Below are 19,248 nucleotides of genomic sequence, written 5' to 3' on the forward strand. Positions count from 1 at the left end.
AGGATTTGAGGGAACTGATTGATGCCTTTAAAATCTTTAAATGAGTTAACAAAGTTAACCCTAGCCAGGACCTGAGGACACAGTTGGAAATTAAATGGAGACAGACTTAGGACAAAGAAGGGCAGCAGACAATGTTTTATACAGAGAGTGACGAGGGTATGTTGTTCATCAATTGTAAGTCACCCTGGATAAGGGTGTCTGCTAAGAAATAAATAATAATAAATAATAATAATAATTAGGATCTTTAAAGACCCAAACCATTTATAGAATGAATGGCTTTATGTTCTTATGTAAAGAGGGTAACTGAAACAGGATAATAACCATATACATCAGCCCGAGCTGCCTCTCTCTCCTCTGTCCTAATTCTCCTCGACCTCTCTGCTGCCTTTGACACTGTTGATCACTCTATTCTACTATCATCTCTTGCTGACCTGGGGATCTCTGGCACTGCTCTGGCCTGGTTCTCCTCCTACCTCTCCAACCGCACTTACCAGGTAACCTGGCGTGGAGCAACCTCCACACCTCACCCTCTCTTGACTGGAGTCCCCCAAGGGTCAGTCTTGGGTCCTCTCCTGTTCTCTCTCTACACCCGCTCCCTGGGCCCCCTCATCGCATCCTATGGTTTCTCATACCATTTCTATGCTGATGATGCTCAGATTTTCCTCTCCTTCCCCACCTCTGACTCCACCATCTCCTCCCGTATCTCTACCTGTCTGTCTGCTATTTCCTCCTGGATGCACTCGCATCACCTCAAACTCAACCTCTCTAAATCTGACCTCCTTTTCTTTCCCTCCTCCTCCCCCTCCTCTGATCTCTCTATCTCTGTTCCTCTGGAATCTACCACACTCTCTCCCTCTTCCTCAGCTAAAAACCTTGGAGTCACCCTGGACCCCTGCCTCTCTTATTCCCAGCACATCTCCACTCTGGCACGCACTTGCAGATTCTTCCTGAGCAACATCCGAAGAATCCGACCCTTCCTCACCAACTATGCTACCCAGCTCCTGGTCCAGGCCCTGGTACTCTCCCGCCTAGACTACTGCAACTCCCTCCTGGCTGGCCTCCCTGCGTCCGCCACCCGTCCGCTCCAGCTCATCCAGAACTCTGCTGCTCGCCTGGTGTTCTCTCTACCTCGCTTCGCCCACGCTACTCCACTACTCCGCTCGCTCCACTGGCTCCCGATCACCGCTCGCATCCAGTTCAAGACTCTTGTACTAGCCTACAGATGCCTTGATCAGACTGCACCCAGCTACCTCCAGACCCTCATCTCTCCCTACACCCCCACTCGACCTCTCCGCTCCGCCTGCACTAGAAGACTGGCTCTACCTCCGCTACGCTCCCCTGCCTCCCGAGCCCGCTCCTTCTCCACCCTTGCTCCGCAGTGGTGGAACGACCTTCCTACAGATGTCAGGACTGCCCAGTCCCTGACCACATTCCGGCGCCTCCTTAAGACTCACCTCTTCAAACAGCACCTGTAGAACTCCTCTGTTGTATCCTGGGACACTATCACCCTTCATTTAAATATGCTTTATTTTGCTCTTATCTGCCCCCTATTTTACTGCATTTAATCCTGTACCTCAGAATATTGTAATCTCCCAAGTGTTTAATCTGTAGTATTTTGTACTTAATCATATCCTGATGTAACTATCACTACTTAATCATATCCTGATGTAACTTTCACTATTATCTGCTGTATTATTGAATTGTGGTTTGTCACACTTGAGAATTATTGTATTTCTTGTTCTTATTGTATGACTTATATTGTAACACTTGAATGTATTTGTATTTGCTTGCGATTGTAAGTCGCCCTGGATAAGGGCGTCTGCTAAGAAATAAATAATAATAATAATAATAATATCTGGGCAAAGAAAGACAAAGAAACACATTGCAATAAAAACTCAAAATATGTTACTGGCTTTGCACATGGTTATGTTAAATAAATCTATTGAATCTCTAGATATATACACTCCCCACTTCATTAGCAAACCTTTCCTCAGACTATCGGAATTGCAACTGTTTTCATTCTTTCTGTTGGAATGTCCAAAAACCACCAGAAAACCCAGTCCTGGCAGTCATGAAGGGTTTACTATTCAGAGTCAGTGGGTCAACATTCAAAAAGCTTTACTCATGAGTCTGTTTTGATGTATTTAATAATAATGTTTTTTATGCATGATACTTTTTTTTTTTTAGACAAAAACTATTTTTAAATCAATAATTAGTTCAATATCGTGTCAGTAAAGTGCTAAGTCCCATAACAGTCTAGGCACATGAAATGTGTATCTGTCACTTGGTACCATTTTGAAGAACAGTGTTGGCAGATGATAGGCATCCTCTTATAGGCCTTCCATGTTTAACCTACAAACAGGATTGCCAACTCAGAAATATCTATGCCTGATTATTCTGATAAGATTCTATAAAGCATTTTTTATGATGGAATTTCATGCAAAAATAGATTTGATTCAAATATTGTTGATCTGAGGAATGTCAGACTTGCAGCAGCAAATCCACACATTCCTCTTAAAGTACAGGAATGAGCTTGTATACCAAATGTGGTTGTTGCTTTCTTTACTTGCCTTGTGGTTGAATGTCCATGTAGGGCTGTCCTGGAAAATGGACTTCTGGCCAATTGCATTTCATTGACAAGTAGAGCATGTATATCCGATGAATCATGATGGAACATTTTCTGCACTTTTCCTCAGTGTAACTAAACCTTTCAGCTGTATGAAGCTGACGATTGTCCAGTAACCCAGGGACTTGGCCACATGGATTATTGGAGAGATTTTAAGAAATGTACTCAGAATTTAGTAACCCTGTGGCAATGTGCCCCGGCCCTGTGTGCAATTGTGTGTTATGTGTTGTATGTTGCGTGTGTAAATGTTGGTGTATAGTCATTGGTACACGGGATATAAACGGGTCTGTGTTTCACGTGTATTTAAAAAGTGTATATTTGTATTTAGGCACGGGATTGCACATCACGCACGTGCATTTAAAATATAATATGTGAACACGGGGTTTCACATAATGAATTCACGTGCTGGGATTCAAGTGAATAATTAATTAGTAATTGAATCCCAGCACAACAGTATAAATAGGCACATTTTTAGTCAGTCAGGGTTAGGTGTTCGGTGAGTGGAGAACGGGATTGGAGACAGAGGTAAAGATAATAAGTGTTAGAATAATAATAGTAAAAATAGTGTTTTCACTCACCGTGTTTGTTCGTTTGTCTGTGCATCCACCGTTTGTGTGTTAGTACGTTTTGTTTGTCCTTTTGTTTTGGCTCGAGTGCCGTGTCCTGTGTTTTGTCTGTTCAAACCTTTTATTTTCTGTTCTGTTTATTAAATGCTGAGCGCAATCACGCGCTCAGCCTCACCAAAACCCCAAGTCTCTGTCTGTTTGTGTTCCTGTTTCTGGTCTGACGCCACCCACTCCGGCCGTCTTTGTGACAAACCCACATCTAGGTTATGTCTAACAGCAACTGACTAGTGTTTTTTTAGTCAACTTTAATGATAACAAAAATGCCAATTAACAAATATAAGTCATATCAGTTAATAGTAACTATAACTAAAAAATAATGTAACACGATAATGAAATAGTATCTAAAAAATAAAAAATTGTTATAGTTAGGCTTGCTACTTTTCGATTGTAATCAGTAAAGCTCATTAAACGTCAAATTCCCCAAAAATATGAGTTTGACTGAAATACATGTATATAGGATAAACATCTGTAAAACCACTCGCTATTTTTTATTTTCTTACCAAAAATAATCATTTAAAAATTATCTCTAGTTTACACTCTGAATGGCTAGATGTCACTGTCAGTCAACTTAGTGGTTCCTTAATAGGCTACTGTAGTTTCACTGTCAGTCATTTCATCCTGTTCTGACAGATCTCGTTGACTGACTAGTGCTAGAATGTTCTCATTTGTTTAAATGACTGTCAATTCTGAGAAGGTCGGACCTCAGACTCCGAATAATAAGTGCAAGTTAGTTCTGTTCAACTATCTCTACTTTTGTTCTGTGCATATTATTTTACCTGTAAATGTATGCTATAAAAGTCTTTGTAATACACTTTTATATGCTGCGGTTTCTGCGGTTTATTTGAGACAATTTTTAAATGTGTGTAGGATTTCTATCTATAATTATCGCTCTGCTGTGACCAAACATTATTTCAATTAGAATGTTGGCTTTGTTGCATGTTGAATATGATAAAGGGGTTTCCCTACATAAGACGTTTCTTAATGGCATAAAAAGTCTGTTTTTTTTAAAGCATACAGGTCGATTTCACCCATTCTCTGCTTGAATGGGAAAATAAAGATCGAAAAAAATTGGTAAATTCTTCAGTCAAAGTTAATCAAATAAACCTAGTGCTATATCACATGTATGGAATGAAAATGTATCTTGCCACAAAGCTGTTATCAGAATATGGAATCATAAAATAAGCCTATAGAAAATGTACATTTTAATATGAGTTTTTGTTTTAATATGGTCCATATTCAGAAAGCATGTTCAACCAAAATCAGAAATGAGCATTTGAACTGCCTATAGGGACTGTTAAATTAGCACATGAAAGATTTATCTGACACTACAAGTTCTTTGTGTTGTTTTCCAATAAGGAAAACAGGGTAAATGCTTTATAAATATGGCCCTACAGTATGTTTTCTCCAGATCTCTGGGAAAGCTTGTGAGTCAGGGACATTTTGTATTGTACAGAAAAGGCAAATGTTTTATTTTAATTACTGTTTTTTTTGTTTGTTTTTGCTTTGCTTTGCTGCAATATTATGTAATTATTATCTACTACCTGATAATGAAAAATTAAAAGCTATATCCTCTCTCTATTTAAAAATAAAATAGACAGAAAAAAATAAAAATAATCCGGACCCCACTGGAACCCTGCTTTTTCCAATATTTTTTTTTTAAATCAGACGATGAGTAATTGACTGCATAGAACTAGAGAGGAAAAATTATGAGTTAACCCAATTTTCTTTTAAACCTACCACCAGCCTTTCTTAAACTTACCATCTCCTTTATCGTGCCAGTAACAGTGTTTCATCAGGTGATGCATAAACGCCATTTACCATAAAAAAACATCACTCATCGCAACGTTAGAATAACGTGCCCTTAGATATCAATTTTCTCATCAAAATGTTATTTGTCTGATTCATAAATCTGTACTGTGCCGTTAATTGACCCTTACCGGCATCATAATTAATAGGTGCCTCAGACCAGGCAGAGAATGAAATGTGTCTTAACAGTATCATTTCCTAGCATAATTTCTATGTTTAGTAACATGTATTTAAGACAATAGTAATAATAAAAAAGTCCAATAATCCAATTACGTAATTTAGGTATTTTGTTATTTGTAACACATACATTACATTGCATTGTTAACTCGTCTGACCAAGATAGGCTACTTAATGGTTGGAAAACATATACTTTTGTAGCCTGTCCGTTGCTCTAAGAAAATTCCAGACTTCGGTGTGCTTGTGTGGACTGCACATCAAGAGGAGGGAGATATCTTGGATCATGATCCAGAAGAGTGAGAAGACCCCTCAGATTTGAGCCGTGACCTGCTCTGTATTACTCTGATGTGATTCGTTGCAGGTATCGATTTAACAGGAGCACAATAATTCACCTTTCTCGAGAACTAACATGTAGAGTCGAACTGCTAGAAACAAGGCTGTCCCCATATTAATGCATATTAACTCAGTGTATGATTAAGAATCTGAAGTTGGCGAGTTTTGCAGGTAAAAAAAAGCACTCACTATTTTTTGTTCTTACAGTATATTCATCACTGCCATGTGCAGAAAGCTAGTAGGCCACTTAGCTTCACATATTTTTGATAGCGTTCCATCTACGAATAGAGGCAGCTTAAGTAATTTTAAAGTAAATTATATTTTATTACGCCCCCCCAACACGTAAGTGTGTTTACTATTTAAAGTTGGTTCATACTTCAGACTCCATCGTCATTTGTGGTCGGAGTCGAGGGTCTATGACCCTGTGTGACAGGTTTGAATTCCGTTATCCACACTCTTGAGACGTGCGTCTTTTTTGGAAAGTCGTACAGCCTTTTCTCTTGCGTATGCGACTGAAATCACGTAGGGTCGGATAATGTTGAAAAACATCAACATTTGCTGCATGGACGGAGTGAAGCTGCACAGCTTGAATAGCTCCCTGCGTCTGATGTATTGCATTCATCTGCAACAGAAGTATGAACCAGACCTTCCAGTTATGGCCAAAGTTTTGCATCACCCTATCAAATTAACTAATTTTGCTTCATAAAGTCGAATGAAACCTGCTGAATAATGTTATATTAACATACTGGAATCACATTTGTAGTTTTCAATATACTTAACGAAAAACAGACACAAATTGAAAAATTTGACATTTTGAAATCTAACATGAAATACTGTACTATGGCTTCCGGTAGACTTTTGCGTTATCATTTTGTAGTTTAGTTGATTACATTATCTTAAATAAAAAATATATATTTTTTAAATTGTCTCAATGCTTAAATTCTAGGTGATGCCAAACTTTTGACCACAGATGTATATTGAAAAATACATATTTGTATCAAACGGGATTGTTAGTTAGTTCAAGAAGTTGTATTTAGTAACTACAAAATAAATTGCAAGAAATATGTAGCATTTTCTAATCCAATTTCACTATGAAACTGAGTAGTATTGTGTGATGGGCAGGGTTTTTCAATCTAGCTGCATTTATTTTTTTCATTTAAAAGAAGCTTGGGGTATGGTAAGGTGTACTGTATGAGAAACAGATTTGAGATGTTATTGTATTTAAATGAATTGTGTCGGTATTATCAAACAAGGAATACAGTAACAAATAAAAGCATAGGCGATTTTTCTGCCATTTAACAATTAATTGTATTTTTTAATTTAACTGTATGGTGCTGTCTTTCTGTGCCATTGGAACAAAGGTTTTAAACGTAATATTATGAGAAAAATAACTGGAGCCTGCTGATGCTCTAGTGTCTTTTATACCTTTCTTGTGCACTACAAATGAACTGTGACAACACATTACATTTCTGGTGGTTACAGTTCTTTTTCAGGACGGCATGTGCATATAAGATATATTTAATCAAAAAGCATATACTGCACCTACCCTAACCTCTCACTCGTGTCCAGCACCTGTGTGTGCAATTATTAAAACTGACATCTTGTTCGTAAATGCAATATAAATGGGGTGTACAGTAACAGGTAATGCTTCACGAAGGCAAACGTTTGCTGTATTTATTTTTAAGTGATTAAAAAACATGTATATTTACACTATTCTTTCAGCAATGGGATTTGCACAGGGAACTACATATTACACGGCAATGGGTACCGTGATAACCGTGAACAAATACAGCCCTACATATTAACTCTCACTTCACTACACCTCTGTGCTTCCGCAAGTCTTTCACTACATCCCCTCAGTGCTCGTTATGTCTGCATATGTCTAGGAAACCCTCAAGGTAATAATTCCTCAATGAAGAGTGTATTGAAATCCATTGCCTGTTTCAGGGCAAATGTACCATACTAATTATCAAAAATGTCTAGCTGCATCAGCAGGATGCTCCAAATGTTCTTTGAGTTCATTTTAAGGATGATTGGCTCTTAATTGTCTATTAAGACGTCTAAATCTGTACTGTGTTTTTGAAAATGCACTGCGATGCAAATCACATGCAGGCATTGTAATGATTGATGAACAATCCTAAGATCTTCAGTAATTATTGTGCTTTAGTTCAAAAGCTTTAATCTAAATGTGTTACAAATATGAATACATGTTTCAGTCCCAACCCTAGTTACTGCTATATTACTAACTATTTGAAAGCACTATTTTTGAATGACTTAGTATTAGTCTCATCCCTCTCCTCAGCTCTATCTGCACCCCAGTACTCATCTTTGGACATAGTGCCAACAAACAATATTGCTGGCCGAACCTGAATTGACCTTCGAAATGCCTGAAGAAAAGGCCCTGGCCACGGAAACTGTGATTGATGAATGAATGTCCGTATACTCTGCCCTGCGACAGTATCTACTGTACCTGCATCGGCCAAAGTTTATCAGACAAGGCAGAACGTTACAAGACGGGGGAAAGGAAAACTCCAAAGCCTGGACAGAAAAAGTAAGCAAGCCCTGCTTTCACTGTGATGTAGGTCATAAGCCCACTGAATGTCGTTTTGTCACAGCTGACTTTAAAAAAGGCCATATCGTACGTGTTTGTATGACAAGATTGAAGTCAAGCAAGTCTGTCTCAAAGACAAAGGCAGAAGAGACACTGGCACCCACCCAACAGGCACACACTGTCAGTGTGGATGAAAATCAAGAGTATGTGATTCGCAGATTAAAAGAGGAAATGACACAGCAAAAAAGGCGCCATTACATGCAGAGGTTGTCATAAACTGAATGAAACATGAGATGGCAGCTGACTCCAACTCAGCTTGTTCACTTATTAGTGATGAAATATACCACCAGTTATGGCCACATTAGCCACCAAAATCCAACCAAGACAACGCTACATTGCGAAAATTGTCCCAAGCACCACTTAAGGTTGTGGGCAGCATTTTTGTGGAGGTTGAATAGAATTAAGCAAAGAGAAAATTGCCACTGCTGGTGAATAAAGGACGAGGGATGCTGGGATGTGACTGGTTTGAAGCTCTAGGCATTACTCTTACAGGAGTACACCAGGTATGCTGAGGTTTTCAAGGAGGAGCTGCCGCAACCCGCCAGTCACATTTTTTTTATGGTGGTGGACTCGCACTCTAAATGGCTAGAAGTCGTCATCATGAGTTCCATGTCATCAAGCGTAGTTGTCTCTAGTTTCCAACAATTTTTTGTAGCACGTGGATTACCAAATGTACACACAGCTTTTCGCTGTCATTTTAATACATAATAAATCATGCAAATAATAATACAAAACATATATACAAGCAGGGCTTTGCCCTGCCCCGTCTAATAGTTTGCAGGGTTCTCTCCTGCTGCCCTGCTACACACCCCCCCCCCACCTTTGAAAGCCATCCACCCTCCCTCAAGTCCCTTATTGACCTCCTCCTCTCATCCTTGAGGGAGGGTTAGTCCATAGTCCGGCGCCTTCCTGGCAGGACCGAGACCTGGCGACAGGGGACCCAGGCGTAGTGGATGGGGTGTCGGGAGCGCAGGCAGACGAGCAGTCGGCTGCAGCCCCAGGCAAAGGTGCGAGCCCAGGCGACTGTGGAGCGACGTCTTGGCTACCAGGGGGAACAGAGCAGGAGACCAGGCAACCACCTGTGCCTGGTGGTGCCGCAACCTGGGAGTCAGGTCCAGAAATGCAGCCTGGGTATCTGAGAGCCCAGGTTGTGGGAAACCAACCCCCAGGCGCCGGGCTGTGGCGGTCTCCTCATCTCCCTGCCCCCCCCCCCCTTCTTCGTAGCCGGCAGCCCCCTCTTCTCGGACTCCGGCCACAGTATTTCCTGCCGTGAAGCAGAGCTGGCAGCAACCCCAGGCGAAGCAGAGCTGGCAGCGACCCCAAGTGAAGCAAGCCAGGCAGCGACCCAAGGCGAAGCAAGCCAGGCAGCGACCCCAGGCGAAGCAAGCCAGGCAGCGACCCCAGGTGAAGCAAGCCAGGCAGCAACCCCAGGCGAAGCGGAGCAGCAGGAAACCCCAGGCGACGACGAGCAAACGACCCCAGGCGACGGCTAGCAGGCGACCCTCAGGAGGCGATGGCGGGAGGGGAGCCCGTGGCCATGAACGGCAGCAGGAGCTCCACTTCTCCCCCTGGTGGAATCAGGACTAGGCGTGGTGTGGGGGTTGGCCCTTCTGGCAGGGGCTGCGGCGGTGCTGGCCCTCTTCACAGCCGCTACGACCGGGCAGTTTTCCGCTGTGCTCCCCTCAGCAGCCTATGCAGGGGCTGCTGAGGACTGTCAGCCTCACATCCTGGTCCTTCCGATGGTGGAGGCAGAGGCAGCTCCTGCTCCTCTTCTCCTGGTGGTGTGTGGCTGTGGGACCAGCAGAGACTCTTCCTCTGCTGGTGGCAGCAGGAACGGCAAGCAATCCTCCCACGGCGGTGGAGGTGGAACCAGCAGGCATTCTCCCTCTGCTGTTGGGTACCTGGGCTGTGGATGTTTGGCCTCCCCCCTTTTGGGCTGTGGACGCACCGGCTCCCCCCTCCTGGGCTGTGGACGTTCGGCCCCCTTGGGCTGTGGACGCACTGACTCCTCCCTCTTGAACTGTGGATGCTCAGCCTCCTCCCTTTTGGGCTGTGGATGCACAGACTCCTCCTTCTTGGGTTGTGGACACTCGACCTCCTCCCTCTTGGGTTGTGGACACACCGACTCCTCCCTCATGTCTCCTCTCCAGCAGCTGTAGTACCACTCTTCTTTGGGGAGGGGGTGGTTAACTAGGAAATGCACCCGCTCCCCACAGATGGAGCAACAGTAGGTCACACTGATCTCAAGCTGATCTTCTCCTGTGCCTGCTGTTGCTGTTTCCCCTTCCTCTTTCCTCCCATCCTCCTCTTCACACACAAAAAGTAATTTGAAAAAAATTAAGCGCCTGCAGTACCTGTTCTGGCCTGAATCCAGGAGGCGCGGGTGATCCCACGCTGGATGGCTGAGGTGGTGGCGTCAGGCCAGAAGCAGGAACTGATACACACACAAGCAGGCAGGTATTTGGGTGCCAACGCACTGCGGCATTATTTTTATTCTCCAACAAAAATAAAATAAATACTTAAACACAAAAACACTGCTCACAGAGCAAAATAAAGTAAATTAAACAAAAACAAGACATGAACACAAAACTGACTACAGGCCAGGCTGGGTAATCGCCTTCACTGTTCCTATAGTTTTTATTTTACTTTCGGTTTGACTTCTCTCTCTTGCTCGCTCTCATTCCTCCTCCGAACACCTACCCGGAACAGGGAAAGCTGCGGGCTTTTTATATTAGTGACCGAGGGATTAACCAGCTATCAATTACCTGATTATCCCTCAGTCACATTCTGCATGGGTTTTCTAATTACAAAGCTGCCAACCATGCCTCTGCCAGAACACATTCAAAACAAAAAACACACAGCTATGACGTCATATTTATACATACATTATCAATAATAATAATAATAATAATAATAATAATAATAATAATAATACAAAACATATATACAAGCAGGGCTTTGCCCTGCCCCCTCTAATAGTGTGCAGGGCTCTCTCCTGCTGCCCTGCTACATCATCATAAACGACTTTTAATGCACAATCTTAAATTTACTGAGCACACTAAACAAACTTTGAGTTTCAATAGTTACAAAAAAAATAAATTCCGATTGGCATATGTTCTACCTATCAGGTCTACAGAAAGCTGAAAGGACTTTGTATTTATTTTAAATAGTTTTGTACGTGTAATATGGTATGGACCTTGTCGAAACAGGAAGACCGCAACAGAAAATGGCCGTGCCACAGACATGGCGCCACGGCTGTCACAAAATTGACTGACGCTTGTCTAAAAACAAACTGTTATATAATGTGATTTTTTTTTTGTTTTGTTTTTTTGTTACAAATGTAATCTAGGTGAGGAATGATATTATGTTTTGAGAAATTATACTATTAATATAACAGGTTTCGTTGTTTTTGTTGTTGCTAAACATACAACCACACAAACATATTTAAATATTTTAGGACAGATGTGTAGCAGACAAAAAGTTATATATCTATATATATTTTGCGATTGATAATTGCTAGGATAATCTTACATCGATTTCAAAACTGCAAAATTAACGATATGCATACACTGTCTTTCTCATAGGGGACGAACCCGATCACACTCTGTTCGCCCACCCACTTAAGATACCGTTTTGCTTTATATAAGAAAATTGTGTTTTTTTAAAGTGATTTCAGCTTCCATCCACTTGATGTTGCAAAATATGTCAATGTCTCTTGAACCTCAAACCTCAGCGTGCAGACAATAATGTAAACACAAGCTATACAGAGTTCCAAATGTTAAACTTGTTCCTATTGTTTACGGTAAGAACTCAACTTTATTATGAATATATTATGTTATTATATTTTAGGCAACCTATTACGATAATGTTCATTATGGTAATTATTTATTTATTAGTTTACAAATGCTTATTAAAACGTGGCCTAGTGTTTTTGCAACACTTATACACTTCAGTTAATATAATACAAATAGAGATGTGTCAGCACAATTATTTCACAATCATTGTTTTACCTGTGAACTCCAGTAATAATTTGTGAAAACCGATGGCAGACCGTATAACCACAGAAACAAAACCAAACCTTAAAAAGAAAAAAAGCTCAAATGCCTGTGTTTTATAATGCAGCTAATAATAATTATAAAATAGCAATAAAATAATATAAAAAACTAGAGAAACTGAGAAAAATAAATATCTGTGTTTTATTATTAGTCTTCTTTAAGATAGTGTTGTCTTGAAAGCTGCTGGAAGTAAGGTAAACAAGCCTGTTTACACATGCCTGGTCTGTATGCAAAGTTATGCGATATGCCATCAGTTTTCACAAATTAGTACTGGGGTTCACAGGTAAAACAATGGTTGTGAAATAATTCACAATTAGTCTTCTTTAAGATAGAGTTGTTTTGAAAGCTGTGAAGCTGCTGGAAGTAAGGTAAACAAGCCTTTTACACATGCCGGTATATACATTACATTAACAATACATTAACAATATCTAAGCAACCATTTTAAACTTCCCACCTCTGACTCGCATGTTACGTCATTGTGCAGTATGAGGAATTCACCAATCATGAAGCCAGTATTTGTTTGACCCCATTGCCATAGTAACCAAATGCACTGCATTGACGCCGGACTGTGTATGTAGCGCTGCTTCTACTTGATAAATGAACAGGGGAGGTGAATGTAAAATACTGTCATGAAAATAAAACACATATTTTTCACGGCAGGCAGTCAACTAGATGATTTCTGTGAAATTTGTGATATTGTGAATTTTCCGGGGCCCTACATATAAGGCTAATATTATTATTATTATTATTTATTTCTTAGCAGACGCCCTTATCCAGGGCGACTTACAATTGTTACAAGATATCACATTATACATTATTTCACATTATACAGATATCACATTATACATTATTTCACATTATACAGATATCACATTATTTTTACATACAATTACCCATTTATACAGTTGGGTTTTTACTGGAGCAATCTAGGTAAAGTACCTTGCTCAAGGGTACAACAGCAGTGTCCCCCACTGGGGATTGAACCCACAACCCTCCGGTCAAGAGTCCAGAGCCCTAACCACTACTCCACACTGCTGATTATATGCTCAATCTGTATCTAGTTGTTACCGCCTCCTCACACACCCATAGTAACGTCTGCCTGGTCTGAAATACACTCTCACTTCTCGCTCTCCTGTGCAGCTCTTCTGCTGGTTCTGTGACACCACTTGGTTTCAATAAGCGGTACTTTTAACACGCTGAGGCACCTAGTAAAGTTAGCGCCATTAAGTGAATATGGTTTGCACATCAAATACCTCCCTTGCGGTATTTAGTGATGTAATTTGCATACATTTCCACACATTAACATTATTCATTATATTTAAACGACTCAATCATGGTACTTTTTCCACAGGCTTGTTTTCCACATGTTAGGTTGCCTGCCACTAGTTAGTGAATACAGCAGGTGTACAAAACATGCAGTAAAGGGGCTTACTGCGTGTAAAACATGTTACCGCTGTTTAGTGAATGAGGCCCATTACCTGTCTGGGGTTTTAATCTCTTTATTATGTTCAAACAAAAACATCAGTTTCCTTTATTAGAAGCAAGAACTGTACTGCTTTATCACAATTACAAAGAGGTGCTGGAACAATTTTTATAGCAGGGTGCTGAAAGCTATTGAACAAAACTATAACCCCTGCATATGATGGAAGCCATGCAAAGCCAGGACTGTTGGATACCCAGCACCCCTAGTTCCAGCAGCCCTGGCTACAATTAATACATATAATGTATAGTTTAGAAAAGACGCGTACTGCTTCCTCGCTAATTCCCTGTTAGGCCATGTTGACAGTCTATTGTCATGTACTATACTGTATAAAGGCCTTTTATTAATTCACTGTTTGTAATATTCTCAGATTTTTCAATATTTGCCAGATATTAAATAACGTAACTGTGTTCTGTGGCTGGGGGGGCGGGAGGCGGGGAGCGGGGGGTGGGGTAAATATAACAACCAGCATATGGACCTCCTGCTGGCATGACTGGGGGAACAACTCTGTTAGATCACCTGGAAGAGGTCTGTCTTGAGATGAAACACCCTCTTGGCAAGGTCACCATGCTGAACCCCTTATTAAGAGTAATTATTACTTTAAGGTAATTATTTTTATTTTTTTTGGTTACTAATAAGTACATTATTTCCTAAGTATGCCCTTTAATTTATTAGTCATAGAATTCATAAGTAATAGCAAAGAAGTAATTACATAAATATTTAGCTCTAATTAGTTTGTAAAGCGTGATTAATTCTAGTGGATTTAGATATTGAGGGACTATTCAACTCTAATAAATGTGTCATTCATGCTTAATACATGACTAATACACTAGTTGTGGATTCTTGAAGAAACATGCTGTGGGTAATGTATAAGTATATATTTTTTAAATCGCTGAAATGCGGTCCCATTGCTATTGTAAAGCTATCTGGGAAGTTCTGTACCTGTGTTGGGAAGTTAATCCATGACAGCTTGGACTGTGTGTGTGTAGACAGTGCGATCCCAGCAGTCATGTTCCACCAGCTTGTTGCAACTGAATTGAAGAATTTTGATGTCTAGCTAGCTAGCAGCCCTTTCTGTGTTTTATAACAGGGACTTAGAAATAGGTGTCTGCTTTTATTATTATTATTTTTTTTTTTCCTACAATACCACTGGTGGCGGATTTTAACATAAGGCAGTGTAGCCTACCAGTGTCTTCAGATTGAGGGTCTGAGTATGATTCCTTTTTGATATGAATCAGTGGTTGAATAAAATTTAGCCAGAGAGCGGATGAGTGTCGATGAACAAGAAGGTGGAGTAGAAAATACTGAACTATACATCAGCTGCAGAGTCGCTTACAACAACAGCTCAACCGAAAGACGGAGCACAAGGAGGTTAAGTGACTTGCTCAGGGTCACACAATGAGTCAGTGAGTGAGCCTGGATTTGCACGTCATGTGGGTTTCAAAGTGCTGCTGAAGGGTAATGTATGTAGTTAGAAAGTGTTACATAGTTTACTAAGGAGTTATGAAGCTTATATAGTGTCCAACTCTAATAAAGTGTCCTCAGTATATTTAACAGCTTTTTGTCTTACATCTTACAAATAGTAAACAACTTAGGCATATGTTTTCTCCCTGAATAATATTTACACAAACAATGTGTGTATGTAACAATGTGATGTAGAACTGTACTTGTGTTTGCTTGTCTACAGAGAGATATGCTGGATGTGAGTCAGATTGTGAAGGACCTGGCATCAATGGTACATGAGCAGGGAGACGCCATAGGTAAGAAAATATCCAGTTACATTGCTCACCTTGTGTTTTTTTGTTTTGATATGTCAAATGTTTTTCATTATATTGTAATGATCTTGGTTCCCGCAGGCAAGTGCATCACACAGGGCGAGGCAATCCACACACAGGCGCAGGGCGGGCGCGAACCCACTAAAGCATAGCGCCAATACCGCTGTACAAAAGAGCCGGCTTCTTTGCAAAGAACGTATATCGGGCTTATGTCTTTGTGTGTGATTACGTCACCTACCAGCCCCACTGCTGCCTTCCCCCGTGCACGCTACAATATAATATGTCAGGCTAAACACCCGGGGCCTATAGTTATCATTTGTGCCTAAATAAATTACTTGATTTGTTCGTACGCATACAGCTTAGAATTGTTGCATGCATAATTAAATCTTGATTTATCAATGTTGCATAAGACATGTTTCTAAGTAATAAATTGTTTGCAAGTGGAGATTTGCATGTAAAATGTCCCTATATAGTGTCGTAGATAGCCCCGTGTGGTACATACCTCCCTCAGTGCTTGATCAATGCAGGTGAAGGAAGCAGAGGAAGGACACCAGGATTCTTTTGGGAAATTACTGGTTTTATTGCACACCCTCACTGTGAAAGTAAATTTAACCAAAATATGTGAAAATCTCCCAGTTCCAAATAATAAAACAAACCTTGCCGTCGATTTCACTATCTCACGATTTCACGATTTTGCTTAAGTCCGCTGCAGTTGGTGCTGCTGCAATGCAAGCTTACTGTATACATCGCAAGCAGCATGAATTACGTGTAAATAACCAATGTGTATTTTTATTTAAATGATAAAAAAATGATTACTGTTGTATATAATGTATTTTTAAACAACATGTGAATGTTTTATTCCATTTATATAGCTTGCCTGTATAATAATAGGATTTTCAATCAAACATAAACGAGTAGCTAGGATGACATCACCAGAAAATTATGTAAATTAGTACCGTCGAAGGTTCGAACCTTCGAAGGTCAAAATGTACCCTTCGTTACAGCCCTACAGTCCGTAGAATGCTTCCTCCTCCTTAAGAACATGCGGTTTGTGTAGCAGGTAAAATAGCAAAAGCACACAGCACCTATTTTCCCCAAACAAACCATAAAGAGAGCTGGCTTGGCACCTGCTGGCTTTATATGCTATTGCCACAGCTGGGCCCCTAATTGCTAATTAAAATGGAAGCACTCCCAGCTGTGGCTAATCATCTTGCTACCTACTGCATATACAGGTTTTACAAAACTACTGGCCACAAGTGGCCATTGTGGGTTTTACAACCAAAAATATAAATGGACAGGTAATTCCTTACCGTGTCACAATAGCCATATATGGTAAATGTATGCGTCTGTCACTGTCCTGTTTTCTAGGCAAGTGCCCAAACTGCTGTTTTGAAGAATAAATTAATTGTGGGTCCCGCCTAGCCATTTAGCCACAGCATTTAGTAGACGGAGACGGGCATCACATGCAGTATAAGCATAAATTGAATGGTATTGTTTTCTGTAATTTGTTTTTAATTAATTCACTCTTAGTGCTTTAATTGCTACATGAGTACCGTCTATAGCGCCGATCGTATTGAAGAACCCAGCAATTGAATAAAAATTCAGTTTTACTCAAATCTGCTATTCTTCCCAGTAGGGAAATTGAATGTACCGTGGACAGAGTGAAATGATTGAGTCTAAAACCCTAGGCATCACTGTGCTAAGAGGTTTGTGAAGTGCCAGTTATGACTGATCTGCCTTTGAAAGCTACCAGTGGCCAAAAAGCTAATAGTAGACATAAGTTGAATATATGCAGGAATAGGATGTGTGCGCTTGGTTGGACTGTGCAACTAAGGACCCAACATATTTGGTATATAACAGCAATCATTTATGAAATAATTATATGCGACAAACATTGCAATTTCAGCAATACTTGCATCAATGGCATAAACCAAATGAGAACGTTCTTATTTTACGTATTGCACTGATTGCATATCTTTAGTTTAACAGAAGTTTGCTCATCTTGCAGTACCATTATTGTAACACAAGGAAATGATCGCGCGCATGGTCCAGAGTGTGTGTGAGTCTACGATCATTCCCATGCAAACTTTTTTGTTGACAAATCACATACTTTCTGTTTGAACATGCAGGCGCACTGTTTAAAAGAGAATACTTGCGCACACACGAATGACAAATATAGGCCCGGTTTTACAGATCCAAGTGGGTGGATCTTGACCTGCACTGTCACACCATAGATTCAAGCAGCTTCACAGAATGCTGTCCAAAAAGCCTCAAAGCAGGACCAGACTAGCATTGCCAGAGCACTTATCAAACAATTATCACATCAAAAACTTTAATAGAAAACATCAAAACAGGTCAGAAACGAAGGCTATGAAAATGCAGGCACCTTTAACGGCCTTTGGTTTTTTGTACTTGTGGGGTGTGTTTTCTGGTTGTTGTTCAGCTCTGGTGCTGTGCTGAGGTGGTGTTCTTGAATATTAAAATGGCATTGAAACACAGGGATACATTTTGCTTAAGAAGCTACTGTAAGGCCATACCAGGAACACCATGGACGACTCAGAGCATCCTTGACAAGCATCTCTTCTTACATTCTAGGAGGTACTAAAGCATAAGGAAAGAGGTGTCCAGTTCCCACGGGCTGGCACTCAGTGCTGTCTTAGTGCTTACACCTCAGAGGTACCAAACAATGTGACTTGTGCAGCGCTTCTCTCGCGGTTGGGTCTGGAAGAGCTGATCAAGAAAAACTGAGTCAATGCCAGAGAAAACAGGAAGGTCTCTTGTCTACATTTGTAAAGTAAGAGATGGGTCATCACCAAGGGAAAAGAAGCTTTGCCAACATTTGAGCGCTTATTGCTGCCAACTAGGTTACATACTTTATCTCCAATATCGCTGTCAGATTCACTATGACCACAAGATAGGATATTTCAAAAACAGCAAAGTCTTAATAGGTCAGTTTATAGGAAGGTTTAGGGTAGTTCAGAGTTTTAAATCAAATCCCAATGCATTCTGACTGAGACTGGTAAAAGGTACCCTACACATGGTTCAGCTCTTTTGCATACCTGTCCTAATTAATTTCCTGTTAAATAGGCCACTCCCTGTACATTCAACAGTATAGTTTTTGCACAAGGACAGACACCTTTTTTGTTGTTGTTGAAAAGACATTTGGAAACAAATTCATCATTTTTTGCAAATCCCATTTGGGTATTTTGAACTTGGTATATCTTTTTTATTTAAAGTTTTTAATTGGCAAATTAGTATTTATTTTGTTCTCATTACAAAGCCTACAAAAAAACACACTTTAGATTCCATACAATGATGAAGCCCTTTTGCAGAAGCTAGAGCTATTCATTATAACATTTTCTACTTTGACAATACAGGAGCTTTAATTGAGGTACAGTTTTCTGATAGACCCTCTTGTTCAATTTGCATTTGTGTCCATAATTGTTTAAAACACATCAAACCAACCGGTTTAAAAAAAAAAAAAAATAATAATAAAATACACAAATACAAAATAAAGGTTGCACCATCTAGAGCGGTGTTACTCATTAACAGTTATTCAGTGACGTCCAGTCGATTGAATGTGTGGGTAGGCATTACTGTCAGGCTGCATTACTGGATACACTTTATATTATTAAAAAATCATACAGTATAAACCAGTATTGTTCTTTGATACTGTTCTTTGCCTATATTCATTTAGATAATAATCTGAATTGGTAATACAAGCACCACATGGTAAAGAATATACAGAATAAATGCAAA

The 19,248-nt window shown here is 40.3% G+C and overlaps 1 protein-coding gene across 2 annotated transcripts in view; it reads left to right on the plus strand.

Moving 5' to 3' along the window:
- Positions 1-19,248, plus strand: part of tsnare1 (T-SNARE Domain Containing 1) — a 265,495-nt gene that overhangs the window by 158,019 nt on the left and 88,228 nt on the right. For both annotated transcript variants that reach the window (XM_033999014.3, XM_034917187.2), the window contains exon 9: positions 15,402-15,474. In XM_033999014.3, the coding sequence (XP_033854905.2) occupies positions 15,402-15,474 (73 nt within the window). The remainder of the gene's footprint in view (positions 1-15,401; positions 15,475-19,248) is intronic.

This window comes from Acipenser ruthenus, chromosome 4, assembly GCF_902713425.1.
Source record: "Acipenser ruthenus chromosome 4, fAciRut3.2 maternal haplotype, whole genome shotgun sequence".
Classification (NCBI taxonomy): domain Eukaryota; kingdom Metazoa; phylum Chordata; class Actinopteri; order Acipenseriformes; family Acipenseridae; genus Acipenser; species Acipenser ruthenus.